The 18,654-nt window shown below is 54.3% G+C and overlaps 1 protein-coding gene across 5 annotated transcripts in view; it reads left to right on the top strand.

The window, feature by feature from the left end:
• Positions 1-18,654, top strand: part of KIRREL1 (kirre like nephrin family adhesion molecule 1) — a 113,508-nt gene that overhangs the window by 70,983 nt on the left and 23,871 nt on the right. For 4 of the 5 annotated variants that reach the window (XM_053607065.1, XM_053607061.1, XM_053607064.1 and 1 more), the window contains exons 2-10: positions 6,471-6,620; positions 8,149-8,298; positions 13,690-13,847; positions 15,897-16,047; positions 16,937-17,042; positions 17,181-17,329; positions 17,467-17,594; positions 18,184-18,358; positions 18,443-18,543. In XM_053607065.1, coding sequence (XP_053463040.1) covers positions 6,471-6,620; positions 8,149-8,298; positions 13,690-13,847; positions 15,897-16,047; positions 16,937-17,042; positions 17,181-17,329; positions 17,467-17,594; positions 18,184-18,358; positions 18,443-18,543 — 1,268 coding nt within the window. The remainder of the gene's footprint in view (positions 1-6,470; positions 6,621-8,148; positions 8,299-13,689; positions 13,848-15,896; positions 16,048-16,936; positions 17,043-17,180; positions 17,330-17,466; positions 17,595-18,183; positions 18,359-18,442; positions 18,544-18,654) is intronic. The other variant, XM_053607062.1, reaches the window with a different exon arrangement.

The following is an 18,654-nucleotide window of genomic DNA, read 5'->3' as shown; positions in this document are numbered from 1 at the left end:
CACTGAGAGGAGTCAATAAGGTTTTCTGAGCCCTGATGCCTCACCTGTCAAAAGAGAGGTTACAGTCTGTAAGGGCAGTCACGTTAAATTCTGGCATTTTAGGATTCTGGGCTGGCCTGGGCTCTGTGTGAGGCACAGTCAGCAGACCCAGACTCCTCATCTGTGGTCATCTGGGCAGGTGGAGCCTCCCTGTGAGGAGCCACCTGTCCGAGGGCTGCCCAGCATCCCCTCTTGCCCTCCCTCCCTCGCTCTGCCTCCCTTCCTCCCTCCCTCCTCTATTTCGACCTTTCTTTCCCCCTCCTCCTCTGCTGCGTTGCTGGCCCAGCCCAGAGAATTGAAATCCTCTTTTCTCTGAGAGAATCCAGTGTGAGGGGACTGCTCTGGCTGTTGTGTTTTTCATAGAGCAAGAAGGGAACGGCTGGGGTGGGGGTAAGAAAGTCCTATGGGGGTGGGGGAGAGCGAAGATGTGAGGCAGAGAGGGGAGGGAGAGTGGAGTGTGGAGAGATTTAGTTCCATCTGAAAGCTGTCAGTGCGAATCAAAGGCTTCCCTTTGAACCAGCAGCATGATCTGGAGTGGAGAGCATGGGGACTTCTCTGGCCCAGGGGGTTCATTACTGCTGTTTGATAAATCCGGGGAGACAGGGCCTGTCCTCCGCCGCCCCCTCCCGGCTGCCAGGCTCCCTGGCTCCCCATGTGCTTGTTCCCCATCCCCTCCCCAGTTCCGGCTGGCCTGGCAGCCTGGGCTCTGGGAACATGACCACCAGGGCACGTGAGCAGCGACATGGGAGCAGACGGGCACCGGTGGTGCAGAGACACGTCCTTGACTGTAGAAGTCAGGAGGGTGTGCATGTGTACGTGTGCATGCCAGTAAATGCGGGTGTGTGTGTGTGGTCCACGTGCCCACAAGTATACCGCGTGTGTGTGAGAATCTGCGAGCATTCCCAGTCTCTCTGGGATACATTAGAGGTCACTTCATAGTTCTTAGTGAAATAGGGGATTTGACCTCTCTTTCCTTCCCCAGCCTATGAAGGAAGAGAGATGTGCTTGCAGAAACTAGCCTGGCTCCGGCCCTGCTGTGATGGAGATGGAGGAGGGAGTTGGAGGACAGAGCTAGCGCCCCAGGAAGATCAGTGTTAAGAAGGAGAGAGTGCCCAGGTGAGAGGACAGGATTAAGGGCAGGTAGAGAGGCCCCGAGGATAGGTTTGCACAGTGGCTGGATCTGAGCTGGGAGGTCTCAGGAGACAGCAGTAGCCAAGCTGTTCAGGGGGAGCCAGGACTCTGGTCCCTCAGTGCTGTGCTCACCAGGTCTGACACTGTCCGGCTGTGTGACTGGAGGGACCTTTCTTATCAGGCGTGATAATTGGGCTGTGGTGTACAGTAGGGCTCTGTAGCATGGTAGACAGGGCCTATTTATTGTTACTATTACATGTGACTGTTGGTGACCTAAAGGTTGGTGTTCTGTGAATCACTGTGACCTCTCTGGATGCTGATGGTTGTTGCAGCCTCGGGTACCACTCCTCCCTTTGTGTAGGGAATTTACTTACACCCAGCCTTCTCCCACATTGCTGGCAATGTAGGTCAAGTGTTGTGGCTATGGCCCCAGATCGTAGGAGTTCCGCACTCCCAGCAGGTCCGCAGAGTTCAGGTAGAAATCTGAGCCACAGCTTGGACTCAGGAGTGGTAGGCGGGCAGAACTCAGGGGCACCCGCAGTTCCTTCCAGGTGGAGGCCATGAATGCAATTCATTCAGGAGAGGCTTCCTATAGCACTGTGTGATGCCAAGAGGGGAGCCAGGGAGCCTAAAAGACCTAAGTTCAAATCCCATCTCTGCCACGGAAGAGGCATCCTTCCCTTTGTCTAAAGTGGGATGATGATAGCTGCCACTGTGGAGTGGATTATAATGCTGGAGATGGTGTGTGCAAGGCATCTTCCCCGGCGCCTGGCACACAGTCAGCATCTTGTAATTGGAAGTATTCATTATTGAGGGATATTGCTGAGGCTGAAGGGACAAGGAGATCAAATCATCTCTCTTCTCCAGGGGTTCACCAGAGAGGAGCTGTGATAAGTGGTGCAATATCTGGTGGGAGACTAGAGAGGGAACAGGTTTAAGTCCAAGTTCTGAGCTATGAGGGCAGGGGTGGTGAGGACTGTGGGTTAAACCTGAAAGCAGGGTTCCCAGCTCTGAGCTGCCTGCAGTCTCCCTACTGCAGCTTTCTCCCCAGGGTTCCTCACTGCTCCCCTCACCCCTCAAGGCTCTCATCTCTCCCACCTTATTCAGCTTTTCACCTACCTGCAAACTCTAGCAGACCCTCCTGAGAATCCCCTACTCTGGAAAGACGCAGTGTTCAATACTGGCTCAGTGTGGCCAAGGGCCCTGCACCTCCCTGCACATGGCCCTGTCCTCCACTTGGTCTGCGTCTCTCTCCCTCCCTGCCTTCCTGCTTTGGCCAGAGTCTGTGCTCCACTCTTTGTCTCTCTGGCTCTTCCCTTCTGAGCTCTTGTCCTCCTCGCTCCCCGCTGTCCATCCTCTGCTCGCTCTCCCTGTGCCTCGGCTCCATTTCTCAGCATTCTTTGCACTGCCATGGCCTCCTTGCCACCTGTGAGTGTGCGCTCCTGCACACATGTGCAGCTCCATCGTTCTTTGCCTGCCTCCATCAGGGCTGTCTTTTTTTGTTTGTTTGTTTTGTTTGTTTGTTTTGCAGTTCTTTTTGGCCAGGATTGGGTTTGAACCCACCACCTTCAGTATATGGGGCCGGCCCCCAACTCCTCTGAGCCACAGGCACTGCCCTATTAGGGCTGTCTTGGAGCCCACCATATCTGTGATGGTGTCTAAAGTCAGGGAGGGAGGGAGACCCAAGTGGGTGAGAATTTGCTTAAAAACACATGCAGAATCACACAGAATCACACGTCTGCCCCAGACTGGAGATGCCAGGATTTGGTGGTGCAGCAGGAGGCTGGTGTGCTTTCACTGCCATGGTCACACCCCTCCTGGTTTCCCTCCCACCTGGCCCCCATGATCACCTTCTCACGGGTTTTGCATTTCTGGTTTCATTGGCTGGAAGTGGGCACATGTGTCCAGGACTATAGGTGTGTGTGTGGATGCTGCTGCTGGGGATGGGTCTTGAGCTGTGAGTGACATCCCTCACTCGTCCAGACCCCAGGAGTTGGCTCTGAGGCTGGGCATTGAGAAGTGTGGGGTGCACAGCTTTGTACTTCTGCTCCAGCAGAAGAGAGAAGTGAGGGGATGTGTGTCAGTCACAGAAGACTTCTCAGAGGAGGTGACTTCTCAGAGGAGGTGACAGTGTGATTCTGAGGGAGCGGGAGAGAGGTATTCCTCTCACCAACCTGGGCAGAGCAGAGACAACTTGAGTCAGTGAGAGGGATGTGGGGCTTTCCTCTAATCATGAGCCAGGCTGGCATGATCTGAGGGCGTCTGGATGCTCCTCAGATGCTGTCTTCCCCACGGAAAACAGTGCCTGTGACTTTGGTGGGCTCAGGACCTTTCTGCCTTTCCCAAGACCCCTTCATGTCCCCACTTCTCAGGATCATTGCTTCCGTCTCTGTCTCTGGAATAAATTGCTTCAAACAAGCCTAAACCAAGAGAAAATTTTACTTCAAAATCCCCAGAAAGCCACAGCCACCTTCTTTGTCATGTTCTTGCTCAGGTTTCTGGCTGTCCCTCTATCTGTCTACCTGCTCAGGGTGACAGGTGGGTACATGTGAGGGACTGTAACAGGCATCGTAGACACTGCGCCCCATTTGGCTTTCACAGCCACTGTGAAGCAGGCATTGTCACCCCAGTTTGCCAAGGGAAAAAATGAAGCTTTTAGAAGAAGTAGCTGGGCCAAGGTCACTCAGCTAAGAAGCTACCCAGGCATGATGTAAACCCTGGTCTGTCTCATAATCTGTGTTCACAGTCTTTGAGCATAGAGGGATCTTTGCGGTCCCTGGTCCAGGCTTGTCATGGCACAGGTGACCAAGTGGAGGCCCAGTTGATGAAGTGACACACCCAAGGTCACCTCACTGCCCACTCCAGCAAGATCCCCATCTCCAAATCTGACCCTGGGTACCTCCTACCTCCCTCCTGGCAGGACCAGCCACCCCCTCACTCCACAGTCATGGCCACTGTCCTCTGGAGACTTCAGCCAGAGACCAGGTGTCCAGGCCCCATGCCGGAAAGCTGTGAATGTAAATTCCATCTCTGAGCCGGCCTCCACCAGCCACCCTGCTCTCAAGCCCTTGACTTGGGCTCCGGGGGCTGTGGGAAGGAGAAACGTGAGTGTGGAGAGTTTGCAGCAGGTAGCTGCACTAGCAAAATGCGCAAGGATATGAATAAATTTGAATAATAATGAGGGTGATGCCTGAATTAATAATGCTGGCTGCTCACCTGACCCAACCCTCTCCCAGATCTCAGCACCTGCCACCCTAATCCCTCAAAATGTGTGTGAGTACGAGGGTGCGAGTGGGAAGGGAGATCAGGACAGCAGAGTTGGGGAGCCCCTCAGGGAGTGTGGGACAGGGTCCCTGTTTCCAGCTTTCCGGCCCCTGCAGGCCCACAGAGCAGAACCTGCACACATCAGGTAAAGAGGTCACCTCACACTGCATGGTAGGTATCCTGGCCATCAGCCCACCCTGGCCCCTGCCACCTCTTTCTCAGTCCCTTTTGTGTGCAGCATCCAATGAGGGTGGATATCAAAAGTCCAGGAAGATTCGGTGGAGGAGACAGCATGGCCTTTAGCCTTAGAGGAGAGGTTCCTGTTTGGGTATAACAGTTAGGGCAAATGTCCCCACCTGCCTGCCCTTTACTCTGTGACAAACAAAAGCATGGGCATGAGCCCTGATGACTCAAGAGAAGAAATCCTGTGGGTAGAGCTGTGAGAGCAGAGTGGAGCAATGGGAGCAGCTGTGTCTGCCCAAGGGGATCAGCCCAGGAAGGCTTCCTGAAAGAGGGTAATGTGGGACCAGTTTGGAAAGAAAGGGAGAAATGGGACTGGAGGAGAAAAAAAGAAGGGAAGGATGAGACTAGGATCTGTCCTGGCTTAGAGGGAGTTCTTGGAATGGGAGGGATGAGTTAAGGGTGCCAACGTGTACACACAGCAGTGATAGAGTGGTCAGAGAAATTCTGGAAAGCTGGGTTTGGAAAGAGTTGGATTTGGGGATTGTGGCCTATGCAGAGACTCATAAGCTAGGGGGCAAAAGAAGAGGGAGCAGCTCCTGAGTTCTGGGGAGAACTGATTTGGGTTGCCTGCCTGGTGTGGCAGTGTGGGCGCTGTGGCAAGGAAGCCCAGCCCTCTCCCTCTGTTGCCCTCCAGCCTCTCAGTTGCCCTTCTCTCCTTTCCCCACAGCCTGGCAAAGGGAGCTGAGCCCACAGTCTGGGTAGCTCTGCAAGGAGGCCGGGACTGCCACCCCTGGGGCTGACCCATGCTGGCTGGAACAGGTTGGGGGAGGTGTGGGGAGAAGAAACTGCAGTGCAATTCCCTGCTCCATTTAGGCTCCACAATTAAAGGCAATTACTCTGCAGTTCTCTAATCAAATGCTCCCGGCCGAGCCGCCAGCCGGGCAGTGCGTGTAGCTCCTGCAGCCGGAGGGACAGTGGAGCAGCGTCACGTGGCTTCTGAGCACCCACGGTGCCGGTGCGGGAGGCTGCGTGTGTGCAGGTGTGTCAGTGTGCACACACTCATGCCCACAGCACTTGGGAGCACGGGCTACACACAGAGCAGGGCACGTGTACCTAAAAGCGTATTCAGAACTGTCGCGACTGCTACTTGATCTTTGGATACTTCCCACCCGGGAGGCTTCTGTACACGTGTGTGGGCATGTGGACATGCCTGCCACACAAATCTGTGCATTCTTCAGATTTATTCACAGGGGTACCTGGCATAGTTGCACCTGTGTGGTGGTCCACTTTGGTTCACATCAGCTCAAGTGACACAGGTCCAGCCAGAGGTCATGGTGGATGGGTCTGAGTCCCAAGAATCGAGGGGACTGGGGCATGACTAGCAGTCACTTATGAATGCACCACCCCTAAAACTGGGGATGGGGGTGAGGCAACAGGCATGGGGTGCATGGGCTTGGGCTGTCACCTTAGTTCTTCCATTAACTCACTGGGTGCCCTTGGTAAGTTACTCTTCTCCCTGGACCTGAAGGTCTTCCTCTGGGAAATGAGAGGGTGAGACTAGACTCTTCCCTGAAACCTTTACGTGACACTGCACCACTCCTATGACTGCTAAGCATGTTGGCTCCTGAAATCCATTCCAGTGGGCCATGGAGGGGGAAGGGAAGATAAGGCAAGTGTCTGACCTCTTGGAGAGGAGGGACTGAGAGTGAAGTGGAGCAGACACCCAACAGTGCCCTCTCCAGCCTGAGATTCTCTCCCTCCCGCCTCCTGCGAGGTGTGTGTGGGGTGGGTTGCTGCTTGGAAGGGCCCCTTGCCCCACTCCTCCTTACCCAGTGCTGGCTTTGGCCCTGCAGGGACTCAGACCCGTTTCAGCCAGGAGCCAGCTGACCAGACCGTGGTGGCCGGACAGCGGGCCGTGCTCCCCTGTGTGCTGCTCAACTACTCTGGGATTGTGCAATGGACCAAGGACGGACTGGCTCTCGGCATGGGCCAAGGCCTCAAAGGTGGGTGTGGCCCCCAGCCACCCGGTATCCTGACTGTCCTCACCCAGCTCTGTCTCCACCACCTTTCCACCCACAGCTCTGTCCTCTCCCACTATGTACTTGCTCAAGAAAGGCAGTGAGAAGCCAGAGAGGTCTAGGGAAACCAGGAGGCCTTGTCACAGAGAGTTCAGACAGACAGACGACAGACCCTGAGGATGAGGGTGAGGCCTGGGGAACAGAGAGCACAGTTCTGTGTCCTGCAAGTGTCTCATGCCCAGCTGGCTCCGCTCCAGCCTCTCTCCTCCCCCTGCACAGTGATGTCTGCTCAGAAACCAGAAACTCATTTTAATATTAGCCTGAGCATTCATTTATTTATTCATCCAAGCCTTTAAGCAGCACTGGCTACGTAGCTGGGACTGATGCAAAGGTAATGTCTCAGTCAAAAGCAAAAAACCAACCTCCTTATATGCTAAAGCAAGTAAAGAAATCTTCGGAAAGACCACCAGGTGGGTGGGTGAGAAGTCAGGACGGCCGGGCTCTGGTCCTGCCTCCACCACCTGCCAGCTGGGTTACCTTAGGAAGGCCGCTCTCCCTCTCTGGGCCTCAGTTTACTGGTGGGCGAGACAGGCATAGCAGGTGCGGGCCTGCCTGCCTTGAACGTGCACTTGTGAGTTTTGAACCAAATGTGAGAATGTGCTTTGTGAAAACACACTGTAACCAGGTGAGTATGGGAGAGCTGTATATTCTTATTCTCATTATTGTCGAGGGGGTTGAGATGATTTGCTGTGGGTCCCCCTGTCAGCACAGGTGGGGAGATGTGTCTGTGCAGAGCAATATATAAGGGAAAGAGACGGGTCTGGTGGATCCATTGATGATAGAAAGTAAGAAAGGGAGAGAGAGCAAGCGATCAATAGATATGGAGCGAGAAGAATCCATAGCCTCTGGACAGAGGGAGATAATGGGAGGCAGCCGAAGCTGGGGAACGGGAGAGGGGATGTCAGGGGAGCAGGTGGGTGGTAGCTTGAAGGAAGGAGGGCAAGGAGGCTGAATTGGAGAGGGCCAGAAGACCCCACCTGCCTTAGCCACCAGCTCCACAGGAAACCAGGACTTCCCAGACAGCTGGTGGGATCCTGCCTCTCCACCTCCCGTGGTGCGGGGGCTCGGCCTGCCTGGGGCTTCCCTCTGCCTTGCGAGTCATACAGAGGTGCCCCTAGTGAGCATGCGCCTCTGATGCCATCCCCTGTATCTCCTGGCACCCACTTGCTCTCCTTTTCTCCCCCCTGTCTACCCTTCTCCCCTCCGCTTTCTTTCCTATTATTATGAGAGACATGTGTCTGCAGACAGCTTCAGAGATTTCACCTGCTGCTGCTCCCTCTGTGCCTCCGGTCCCTCCTGTCCACAGCTCCCGCTCTGTGTTCCCAGCCTCGCCTGGGGGGTTGTGACAGCAGGCATCTGTGTTGGGGGTCTGTGTGGCCCCCGGCAGGGGATGAGGGGTGGGCAGAGGAATGCCCCCTTCCAAGATTGTGCCTCACCCTTTCTGTTTCTGCAGCCTGGCCTCGGTACCGGGTCGTGGGTTCCGCGGACGCCGGGCAGTACAACTTGGAGATCACAGACGCCGAGCTCTCTGATGATGCCTCCTACGAGTGCCAGGCCACGGAGGCCGCCCTGCGCTCCCGGAGGGCCAAGCTCACCGTGCTAAGTAATGACCTAGTGCCCCTCGGTGCTGAGCCCTAACTCCCCAGTTCCCTCTTTAGTGTCACAGCTCCTTCTCTCTGTTGCTGGCCTCGTCTCTACCCTGCTGTCCCACTGTCTCCCTGGTTTTCCCTCCTAGCTCCTTCTTTAAACTTCTCCCAAAGCTAAGTCCATGGAGAATAGAACAACGCAGGGAGGTGGGGCCTGGTGGCTCATGCCAATAATCCCAGCACTTTGGGAGGCGAGGCAGGTAGATATCTTGGGCCCAGGTGTTCAAGACCAGCCAGAGTGAAAACAAGACCTCCTCTCTAAAAAAATAGCCAGGTGTTATGGTGGTTGTCTGTAGTCCCAGCTACTTGGGAGGCTGAGGCAGGAGGATTGCTTTAACCCAGGAATTTGAGGTTGCTATGAGCTAGGCTAATGCCGTGGCACTCTAGCATGGGTGACAGTAAGACTCTGTAGATAGATACCTACATAGATAGGGTGACAGAGTGAGACTTAGTCTCTAAATAAACAAATAGATATATAGCAGGGATGTGGCCATCGGCTGGTGGGACGTGCAGGCTGTGCGAGGCCTGGCATCCTTGCTGCTCCAGCCTGTGCCCAGGCCCCTCAAGGACAGGGCTTTTAGCTTCTGGACAAAAGCTGCAAAGCAGGGAAGTGTGGGGTGACGGAAACCTGCCCTGGCTGTCCTGGCTGACAGGCTGCTCGGGGAGGGAGCCGCTCCTTTCTTCTGCTCCCTCTGCTCCCTCAGAGCCTGGCAGGGCCCCGGCTGCTTCTCCACCCTCTTCCCCTCAGCTGCTTCCTTTCCTCCCTGGGTCTCACCCTTCTCTCAGATTGAACAGGGGCCTCCCAGGGAGCCGGGAGCAGGACTGGAATGGATGGGCTTGGGACTGAGGTGGGGGTTGTGTCCGGGTGGCACTATAGGAGGGCTGGCTCTCAGAAGCCACGCGCCTGGCAGCCACCCGCTCACAGGGGGACTGAGCAGATGTCCCTCTATGGTAACCCCTGAGGCCATTTGCATAATGAAGGGACTCTCTCCCACACTGCCAGAATGAGGCCAGTGCCTGCAGGCCTCTTGCCCACCCTGCCCACCCAGCCCCCGCCGCCTCTTCCTGGGCCTCGCCCCGCAGGCCTCAGGCGCATCAGCCATCGTCTTCTGTCCTTCCCCACTCTCAGGCCTCCCTGTGCCCCTGCCTTCTGTCACCAACTCTACACCCTGTCTTTTATGCTGCCTCTACTCCCCTTTTTTTTCTCCCCCTGACTTGAAATCACCAGAGTTGGGGGGAGACCCTGGGATGGCTGGGAGGAAGGAGAGAGTTGCTGAGCTGAGTGAGCCTGGACACAAGAAGGTTGCATTCTGTGGAGCAGGGCAGGGAGAATGTGACAGGCCATCCTAGCATAGCTGGAAGAGTTCTAAACTGCTGGGCTCAGGAGACCCTTGGTCATTTTGGAAGCGTGACCATAAGGAGGTAGCGTCCTTATGGCATGGGTTTTCCCATTGGCAACACAGTGAAATGACACCAGCCTTTTCTTAGCAACTGCTGCTTTGCTGCACGGGGACTTGTAAACTGTGACGTCTGGGCAAATGTGAGGCGTCAGAACAAGAGAGGGCCGGAGGGACCCAACGGCCCACTTCTCCAGCTGAAAGGCCCTGGGAGATTGGGATTCAGGCAGATGGATGGCTGGCGTTTCCTCTCTAGGACTTAAAATAGGGGGGATTAGCAAGGAGTGGGCTGAAGTTAGAGAGCAAGCATTAGAGGGTGATGGGTGCCAGGACACGGCCTTCCATCCCTTGAGGGTGTGCGTCAGCCCATGCTGGACCAGACACTCCTTGGAGACCACAAAATGCTTAGGAAGGCTTTTCCCTCTTTTTCCTCCCTAACTGCCTCTATTTTGGACCTGGAAGGTGCTGCATCTGCCCTGGAGAACAGTCATCCTAACAGAGGTCCCTGATACTCCTTTTCTCTCTCCTACCCAGGGCAGAGGCAGGTGGAGAAAGATGAAGAAAAGCCAACTGAGTTCTGAGGCGCTGCCAGAACATGGGCTTCTAATGGCAGGCAGTGGCCTGGTCCATCCAGGAGGGCTTCCTGGAAGAGGGGGATATGGTGGGAACTCTAGATGGGGAGTACCTTGTTAGAAAGAGCACAGGTCAGTGAAGGAGAGCCTCAGGAGCAGGGCGACTGCCTTGTTTGAGGGCATGGTGGGTGAAGGGGTGGACTCCACTAGCCTGCCTTGGGGCTCAGAGGGAGGAGACGGGCAGGGAGAAGCCCTGAGAGTGGTGGAGCCGAGAGGAATGACAGAGCCCAGAGGGAGGGTGGCCGGTTAGTGTAACTGCTGTGTCTTCTTGCTCTTTTCCCTCCTTGTCTCTCCCTTGGACTCTCAAACACCCTGCCACTTGAGGCAGTGCAAAGGTGGGACATTTTCTGGATTCCCTGCTGCTTGCCCACTTGCCTATGGGCTTTGCTTACGGCAGCAGGATGCCGAGGCCAGGCTGGGTGGAAATGAGGATTGAGCCCGTGCCCAGTAGCTGGTGCCAGCCTCCCTGCACAGTGCTGGCCACACAGACTCCCTCCTCCCTAGTGCCCCAGCCTTCTTTACAGAATGTCCTCTCCCATTTCTCCCTACGGTGGGGCTTGGGGAGAATGCCCCCTGCTCCCCACACACAGATGGAATACAGATCTGCAGATGGGGCACCCCCCAGCATCCCCAGTCGTAAACAGCTGGAGGGCCATGGAGAGGAGCATGGCTCCGGGTCAAGCGGACCTGGCCCCTACCCCTCACGCCAGCTCTGCCCCTTAGCTTACCCTCCCACCTCTGAGCACATTTGCTCTGCCTGCCTGAGCCCCAGCTCCTCATCTGTAAACTGGGGTTAATGTATTTACTGTGAAAGGGTTAGTGAAGATAGTTCATGGTGAGGGTTAGATGAAAGCACGTATGTGGGGCACGTTGGCCAACACCAGGTGAACCTCCAGTGATGGTAGGAACGTCATTGTCATCACTTTATAGTTCTCAGTTGGCTTCACATTCTTAGTTCTTGTTTCACTTCTACAATAACAACCCTAATGAGGAGAAGTCAATGTTATTTTTGTAATTTTACAAACAAGGAAACTGAGGCAAAGGGCACATGGACGTATTGATGTGCAAGTTTAAGGCACAAATCGTTAAGTCTTGTTCACAAACACAAGCACATATGGACTCCGGCCCTCCAACAGCTGGCTGAGCAGATACCTCGACAGCTTTGCCCCAGATAGAGGGCCGGGATAGGCTCAAGGAGAATGGGCAGAGAGTCTGGAAAACTGTAGAGAAAGGTGGGCTGGACAGAAGTGACAGATGGATGGTCTCTGCCTGCACAAGGGAAAAAGGGACACTACAAGGGCAGGGGGGACGATGCCTTGCCGTCGGGACTCTACGTCTGGGCAAACATCTGGCATAGCTTTTCTGCAGGGCTGAGCTCACTCAGGACCTCCCTCCTGGTGTGACCTCAGAGGACCCCAGGCAGACCAGGAGCCCTGCATGTGGCTCTTTATCCATCTCTTTACACCTTTTTCTACTTCTTTTTTTTTTTTTTTAACGAAAGGTTTTTATTGGCAAGGGTGGGATGCTGCAGAGCAGCACCAAGGAGGAGAGAAAAGAAGCGGGGGGAGGGGGGAGAAAAAAGAGAGAGAGGAAAGAGCGGGGACGGGGAGAGCACCTTTTTCTACTTCTGAAGCTGCTTCCCACCCCCTTCTTTAAACGTTCACCCATCTGGCCCTGGAACCAGATACCCCAGGGATGAAGGAGGAAGAACTGGGGATGTAAGGAGTGAGTAGCCGTGTAGGAGTCAGAGCCACAGCTGGTCCTTGCCCCAGCAGCAAAGCTAACATAACCTATGTCACAGGTGCTTTGCCTGTGACAGTTCACACACAGTGTCATGTTTGACCTTCACAAGGCATTCTGTCTCTGATGAAGAGACTAAGCTCCAGTGACTTCAGGGACTCACCCAAAATCACACAAAAGGTAACAAGATGGCCTGGATTTGCAGCAGGACAGCCTGAGTCTAGGTTTCTCTTTTCCCACTATGTTACTTGGCACGCACGAGCTGAACAGAACGCTAGGACAGGCTGCGAGCAGTTTCTGTCTGCTGGAAACCCTAGCACGGAGGCCTTCATTTCGTAGACTCGAGGACAGCCCTGCCCACCGCTGAGCTCCATGGGCCTCCCAGGGTCCGTCTGCCCTCCAGGAGTCCCTCTGGAAAGCTCCCTTGAAGTCTTTGTCTTTCCCAGAAAGAGGCGAGAAAAATCCCTTCTCATTTCTGGTTGAATACTGGGTGGACCAGAAAGATTATAATCTAAGTCCTGCCTTTATTTCATCAGTCATTCCTTCATTAACCCAGCAAATATCTCTGAGCATCTGTGACCACCCAAGCTCTGGGCTAGACATAGGGGGTTTAAGTGTAAGTAAGCAGCAGCCTCTGCCCTTGGGGGACTTAGGGTCTAGTTCACTATATTATTGGAAAGCCTGCAGAGATAGGGCAGGGAGAGGCCATCCTGTCTGCTAGCATCAGATGTCTGATCAATTCAGTTCCTTAAGCACTTAATAGGAGCCTACTTGGGATGCATTCTAGGCACTGGTAAATATTAGTGAAACAGGGTCCCTGTTTTTCCAGGGCATAGCAGTTTTGGTTGGGGTGGGAATAGATTGTTACAGGTAACCCAAATCCAAGGTAGTTGGTGTAAAGAGCCCTGAGAGACTGGCTGGGACCACCCCAGGGGTTGGGGAAATGGCAGAGAAAGTCTTGTGTGTCAGCTGGGGTCTGAACAGGACTGGTAGCAATCCAGCAGAAGCTGTATAGGAAGGACGTGCCACATGGAACGTACAGCAGAAGCAAAGACAAGGAGGTGAAAAATTTAAAGGCCTTGGCTTAAGGACCCCTGGACAGGAGGTAGAGGTGCCTGGAACTCATGCCCTAGGCAGTTGTAGCCATTGAAGGCGCCTGAGCAGGACAGTGGCACAGTCTTAGTGGTGCTCTTGGGAAAATGACCTGCCAGCTGTGTGACATGGAGGCTGTTGTCATAGGCCTACTCATCTGGCTGCCTCAGGGAAGGGCCACTGTAGGAAGCTCCGTGCTGGGGCCCAGGTCCCGGACGGTATGATAGAGCAGCCCTTTCCTGAGCTGTGTTCTCCCCCACCCACACCGTCTGTTCTATGCGGCTCAAGCAATGCCAGGGGCAGCACAAGGTAAAAGAGCTGACAGGGCCTGGGGAAGCTTTCAAGCTGAGGACCCAGGGCAAAGCCCCCACAACCAAGGGAGACAGACTGTGAGTTAGGGGCCAGGGTAGTGCCACCTGCCAAAAGGTGGGCATCCAGCGGTGGGGGCTGGTCATCAAGGCTGATCTTGCTCTGCTCTCTCCCATAGTCCCCCCAGAGGACACCAGGATTGATGGAGGCCCCGTGATCCTGCTGCAGGCAGGCACCCCTCACAACCTCACGTGCCGAGCCTTCAACGCTAAGCCTGCAGCCACCATCATCTGGTTCCGGGATGGGACACAGCAGGAGGGCGCCGTGGCTACCACGGTGAGTCCCGGCCAGTCCCCGGGCTCCTCCTGGGCCTGGCCTTCAGCTCACCTCTCCTCTCCCTCAGGGGTTTGACTGCAGACTCTGGGACAAAGAAGCAGCCTTTGAGGCCATATAGTCGAACCCACTCATTATACAATTGGGAAAATTGAGGCCCAGAGTTCACAGTGCCATTCAGTAGCTGAGCAGAGACTGAGAATAATAGTAACTGCCATGGGTTAAGCAGCTCTGGTTGTATGCCAGGCCTCTTACCTCAGTTTTTCATTTTTAGTAGAGACAGAGTCTCACTTATGCTCAGGCTGGGCTCAAACTCGTGAGCTCAAGCAGTCCACCCTCCTCGGCTTCCTACAGTGCTATGATTATAGGCGTGAGCCCCTGCACCCGGCCCTAAGCACTTTATGGACAGTCTGAATTCCCACTGCAGTCACATGAAGGAGGCGTCAACTTCCTGTTCACAAAGGAGGAAACTGTGTTTGGAGAGGTTGAGGGACTTGCCCAGGGTCACACAGCTGGCAAGCTGCAGTGCTGGGATTTGTACCTGGGTCTGACTGTGTTTGCTCTGCATTGATCACTTATACCCCACTCCTTTAGCATCTAGTCGGCACATTAGCCCAATTGTCACAATGAAGACACAGGAAATGGGCTGCTGTACTAACTTTACAAATGAGGGAGCCATGGCAGAGAAAGGCATTCAGTGGCATGCCTAGGGTCCCATGGCAGAGTGGACAGGACAGCTGAAATGAAAATCCAGATTGCCTGTTTAGGGTTTTTTTCTGCCAGCTGTGGGCCCACACATGTATACCCAGCCCCTTGCTAGGCGTTGCAGGGACATCCTCAGCATGGACAGAGGGCTTCACCTGTGTTCCTTGCTGCAACCCCAGGGGGTTGTCTAAACTGGCTTTATTTTAGCTCTGCCTTTAATATGCTGTGTGACCTTGGACAGTTCACTTTTTTTTTACCTTAGTTATACCATTCAACAAATGATAATTTGTCTTCAGTGGTGCTAACCTCTGTTGTTTTTTCTCCAGTAAGGTTACATATTTTGAAATATTTTGGCAACTAAACAGGTTGATTTCTTAATGGCCTTTTGCCACCCACTCCCTTTTCTCATGTTCATTAAAGATAATGAAACAGAATAGCAGAAGGGAGCTGGTGTCCCTGCCCTGGCCTGGTGCTGGTCTGGTCCAGCAGAGATGTATGTGTGGCTGTCAAAAAGCCACTTGATTAATAGTATAGCATCTCTTAGGTACTTTGCAACATGGAAAGTACCTTGAGAGATCCTGTGGACTTTATTTGATGACCTCAGTTTGGGTATCATTGAGCCAGTGTGAAGCTGAGCTTTGAGTCCCTTCTTTACCCTCGAGGAGTTTATGGTTTAGCAGGAGCCCCAGCACTGGACCTGGGAGCAAGGCTGGGTGTACCCTGAGCTGTGTGCAGGACAAATGGCTATAAGGGGCACAAGTTTAGGCCTGGAGGGAGTCCTGAAGCTGTGCTGACTGAGGAAGACCTCCCAAAGGGGATGGGAAGGCCGGGCTCACAAAGGGTGCACTCTAATGGAGATGATGGGCTTCACTTAGTAATACTTTACCAATATTGGTCCCTCAGTTGAAAGGGATTGATCATATTTACGTAAGATGCTAATAGTAGGAGAAACTGAGGTGGGAGCGAAGCAGTCTTGGGAACTCTGTACTTTCTGCTCATTTTTTCTGTAAACTTAAAACTGCTCTAAAAAATAGTCTGTGAGCTAGGCACAGTGGTATGTACCTGCAGTTCCAGCTACTCGGGAGGCTGAGGTGAGAGGATCGCTTGAGGCCAGCCTAAGCAACATAGCAAGATCTTTTCTCTAGAATAAATATGTATAAAAAACTATGTATAGTAAGACTATGTATAGTCTGTTACTGTAAAAAAAAAAAAAAAGTATGGAGAAGATATTGGGAAGAGGAGAAGGAGCTGAGCTTTGGGTTAAAGGACCTCTCCAGCCTAAGTCCATCTCTTATTTGGGGCAGAGGAGTGGCTTCTGGGCTGATCGTGTCTCCCACCCTGGTTCAGGAGTTGCTGAAGGATGGGAAGAGGGAGACCACCGTGAGCCAGCTGCTCATCAACCCCACAGACCTGGACATCGGGCGTGTCTTCACCTGCCGCAGCATGAACGAGGCCATCCCAAGTGGCAAGGAGACGTCCATCGAGCTTGACGTGCACCGTGAGTGGGGGCAGGGAGGGGGACTGCAGATAGCTTTTTGAGAAGCAGAGTGCATTCTCCAAGGCCCCAGGACAGACGCTCACTTCCTCTTAGGCTCCCTGGTTTTGAACCATGGGCACCAAAGGCTGGTGGAAGAGGCGTTGGTTGTGAAGTCTGGTGGTCCTGGAGTAAACCACATGATTTGGGGCAATGATTTAATGTCCCTGAGCCTCAGTTCCCAATTCCGTGTACTCGCAGAGGGTAAAACCTGGGCCTATATTCCCTTATCCGAAGGCTCTTGATAGCCCTTCATTAAACCTAATTGTCACATATTTCACTGCAGAACTTAATGTTTGTAATTGTGGGCATTGCTGCTGCGGTCTCACACTGCATGGTCTATGCACAGTGTTACTTTTCTAAAATACGAACTGTTTCAAATCCTCAAATGCCTTGAGTCCCATGGTGTCAGATAAGGGATTGTGGTCCTGTACCTGCTTCTCGGGGTTGTGAGCATTAAAGGAGATACAGTGTGAGAGTGTCTAGCATGGAGTGTGCTTACCTGGCAGGTGTGCAATCAATTCGCTGCCCAGGGAACTGTGGTGTGTGGCAGCCATTGGGGCACCCCCTCCCCATTCTTGTACGAACCACGTAACCCCACACTGACACCTAGTGGCCACTGTAGGTCATTCATCCCGTGGATAATTTGTCCTTCAGTACCATCCTTGGTGGTCACCTTAGCCAGTGCCCTAGAGGCTCCTTGTGGAAAAGGGGAGGAAGATGGCTTATCTCTTGGAGCCGGTACACTGCAAACTCAAATTCCCAGATCCTCTGTGAGTGGTGAGGTCTGAGTTTATGTGCTTGGAAATTCAAGAGACACAAAAGACCTGACTCCCTGTCCCTTGCTTTGCAGACCCTCCCACAGTGACCCTGTCCATTGAGCCACAGACGGTACAGGAGGGTGAGCGTGTCGTCTTCACATGCCAGGCCACGGCCAACCCCGAGATCCTGGGCTATAGGTGCGGGGTCAGAGGCTGGGGGTGCTTGGGGGTGTGGTGCTAGACAGGCCCTTGTGGCTGTGATGCTAGGACCAGTGCCACTGGAGTTAGTTGGAAGGGTTCAAGCTGTGACCCCTTCTCTGGTACCTCCTTCCCCAGGTGGGCCAAGGGGGGGTTCTTGATTGAAGATGCCCATGAGAGTCGTTACGAGACAAACGTCGATTATTCCTTCTTCACGGAGCCTGTTTCTTGCGAGGTTCACAACAAAGTGGGGAGCACCAATGTCAGCACCCTAGTAAACGTCCACTGTGAGTAATAGGAAGGCAGGGACAGGGGCCTGGCCGCAGCAGCTGGGGGGGCCCCTCAGGTGGGAGGCACCAGGTCAGGATGGGAGGTGACCTCCGATGAGCTTGAGACCCTCCTGAGTGGCTTCTTTCTGCCTCAGTTGCCCCCCGGATCGTGGTTGACCCCAAACCCACAACCACAGACATTGGCTCTGATGTGACCCTCACCTGTGTCTGGGTTGGGAATCCCCCTCTCACCCTCACCTGGACCAAAAAGGACTCAAACATGGTAAGATCCCTGGTGCCTGTGCTGAATGCTGGGAGGGAGGGGTGCAGAAAGGAAATTTTCAGTTTTTCAACCTGGGATATTTCTAGAGTCTTGATTTGGAGGAGAAGGGCAGTGGGCCAGTTTGGAGGCAGAGGGAGCAGGGTGGTGGGAGGTGGGCAGAGGCTGAGGGAGCAGGGTAGAGGGAGGTGGGGGGAGGTGGGCAGAGGCGGAGGGCTGGTGACTGATGCTGCATGGGCAGTGGAGAAGCTTGGGAGTCCTCTGCATTCCATAGAGACCTGCTAGAGAGTTTGGGCCAAAAATGTGGGAAGAGGAATTTCAGAGGAAAATGTCCTACCTCTTTTGGCAATAAAAATACTGGAACAGAAGAAGCTGCATCCTCTTAAAATGACTGCAGCCTGCACCTGCCCTCTCTGGCCTCCACCACGTCCCTGCCCACCATTGCACAGATGGTGTGCTTAGCTGCCAACCTGTTTAGGGTCAGGGCGTGGACCAAATGGACTCGGGAACCCGTTTCCCTTCTGGGAATTCACTTGTGGCCCTTCCTGCTTTCTTTCCAATGCCTGCAATGCGGGGGCCCTCATGGACCTAGGGGTCCAGGCCTCCTGGCTCCCCACCCGAGGCTGCTCTCTCTGCCCAGGTCCTGAGTAACAGTAACCAGCTGCTGCTGAAGTCGGTGACTCAGGCAGATGCCGGCACCTACATCTGCCGGGCCATCGTGCCTCGAATTGGAGTGGCTGAGCGGGAGGTGCCACTTTATGTGAATGGTGAGTGTCTTGAGGGGTGGCCGGGCTGGGGTGGGCAGGTGCTGTGGGTCCTCGTCGGCCCTGACTGTGTCTTCTTGCTTGCAGGGCCCCCTATTATCTCCAGCGAGGCGGTACAGTATGCTGTCCGGGGTGACGGCGGCAAGGTGGAGTGTTTCATTGGGAGCACACCGCCCCCGGACCGCATAGTGAGTGGGGGCCTCCTGGGGACAGCCAGCCCACCCTGCCTCTCTGCTCAGGCCCACCCCTCTCACCTCCCTGGTTTTTCTCCCTCAGTCTCACAACCCTTTTCTGTCCTA

This window comes from Nycticebus coucang, chromosome 10, assembly GCF_027406575.1.
Source record: "Nycticebus coucang isolate mNycCou1 chromosome 10, mNycCou1.pri, whole genome shotgun sequence".
In the NCBI taxonomy this organism is placed as follows: domain Eukaryota; kingdom Metazoa; phylum Chordata; class Mammalia; order Primates; family Lorisidae; genus Nycticebus; species Nycticebus coucang.
The sequence above is the reverse complement of the archived record's forward strand: the minus strand, read 5'-3'. Positions and strand labels throughout refer to the sequence as shown.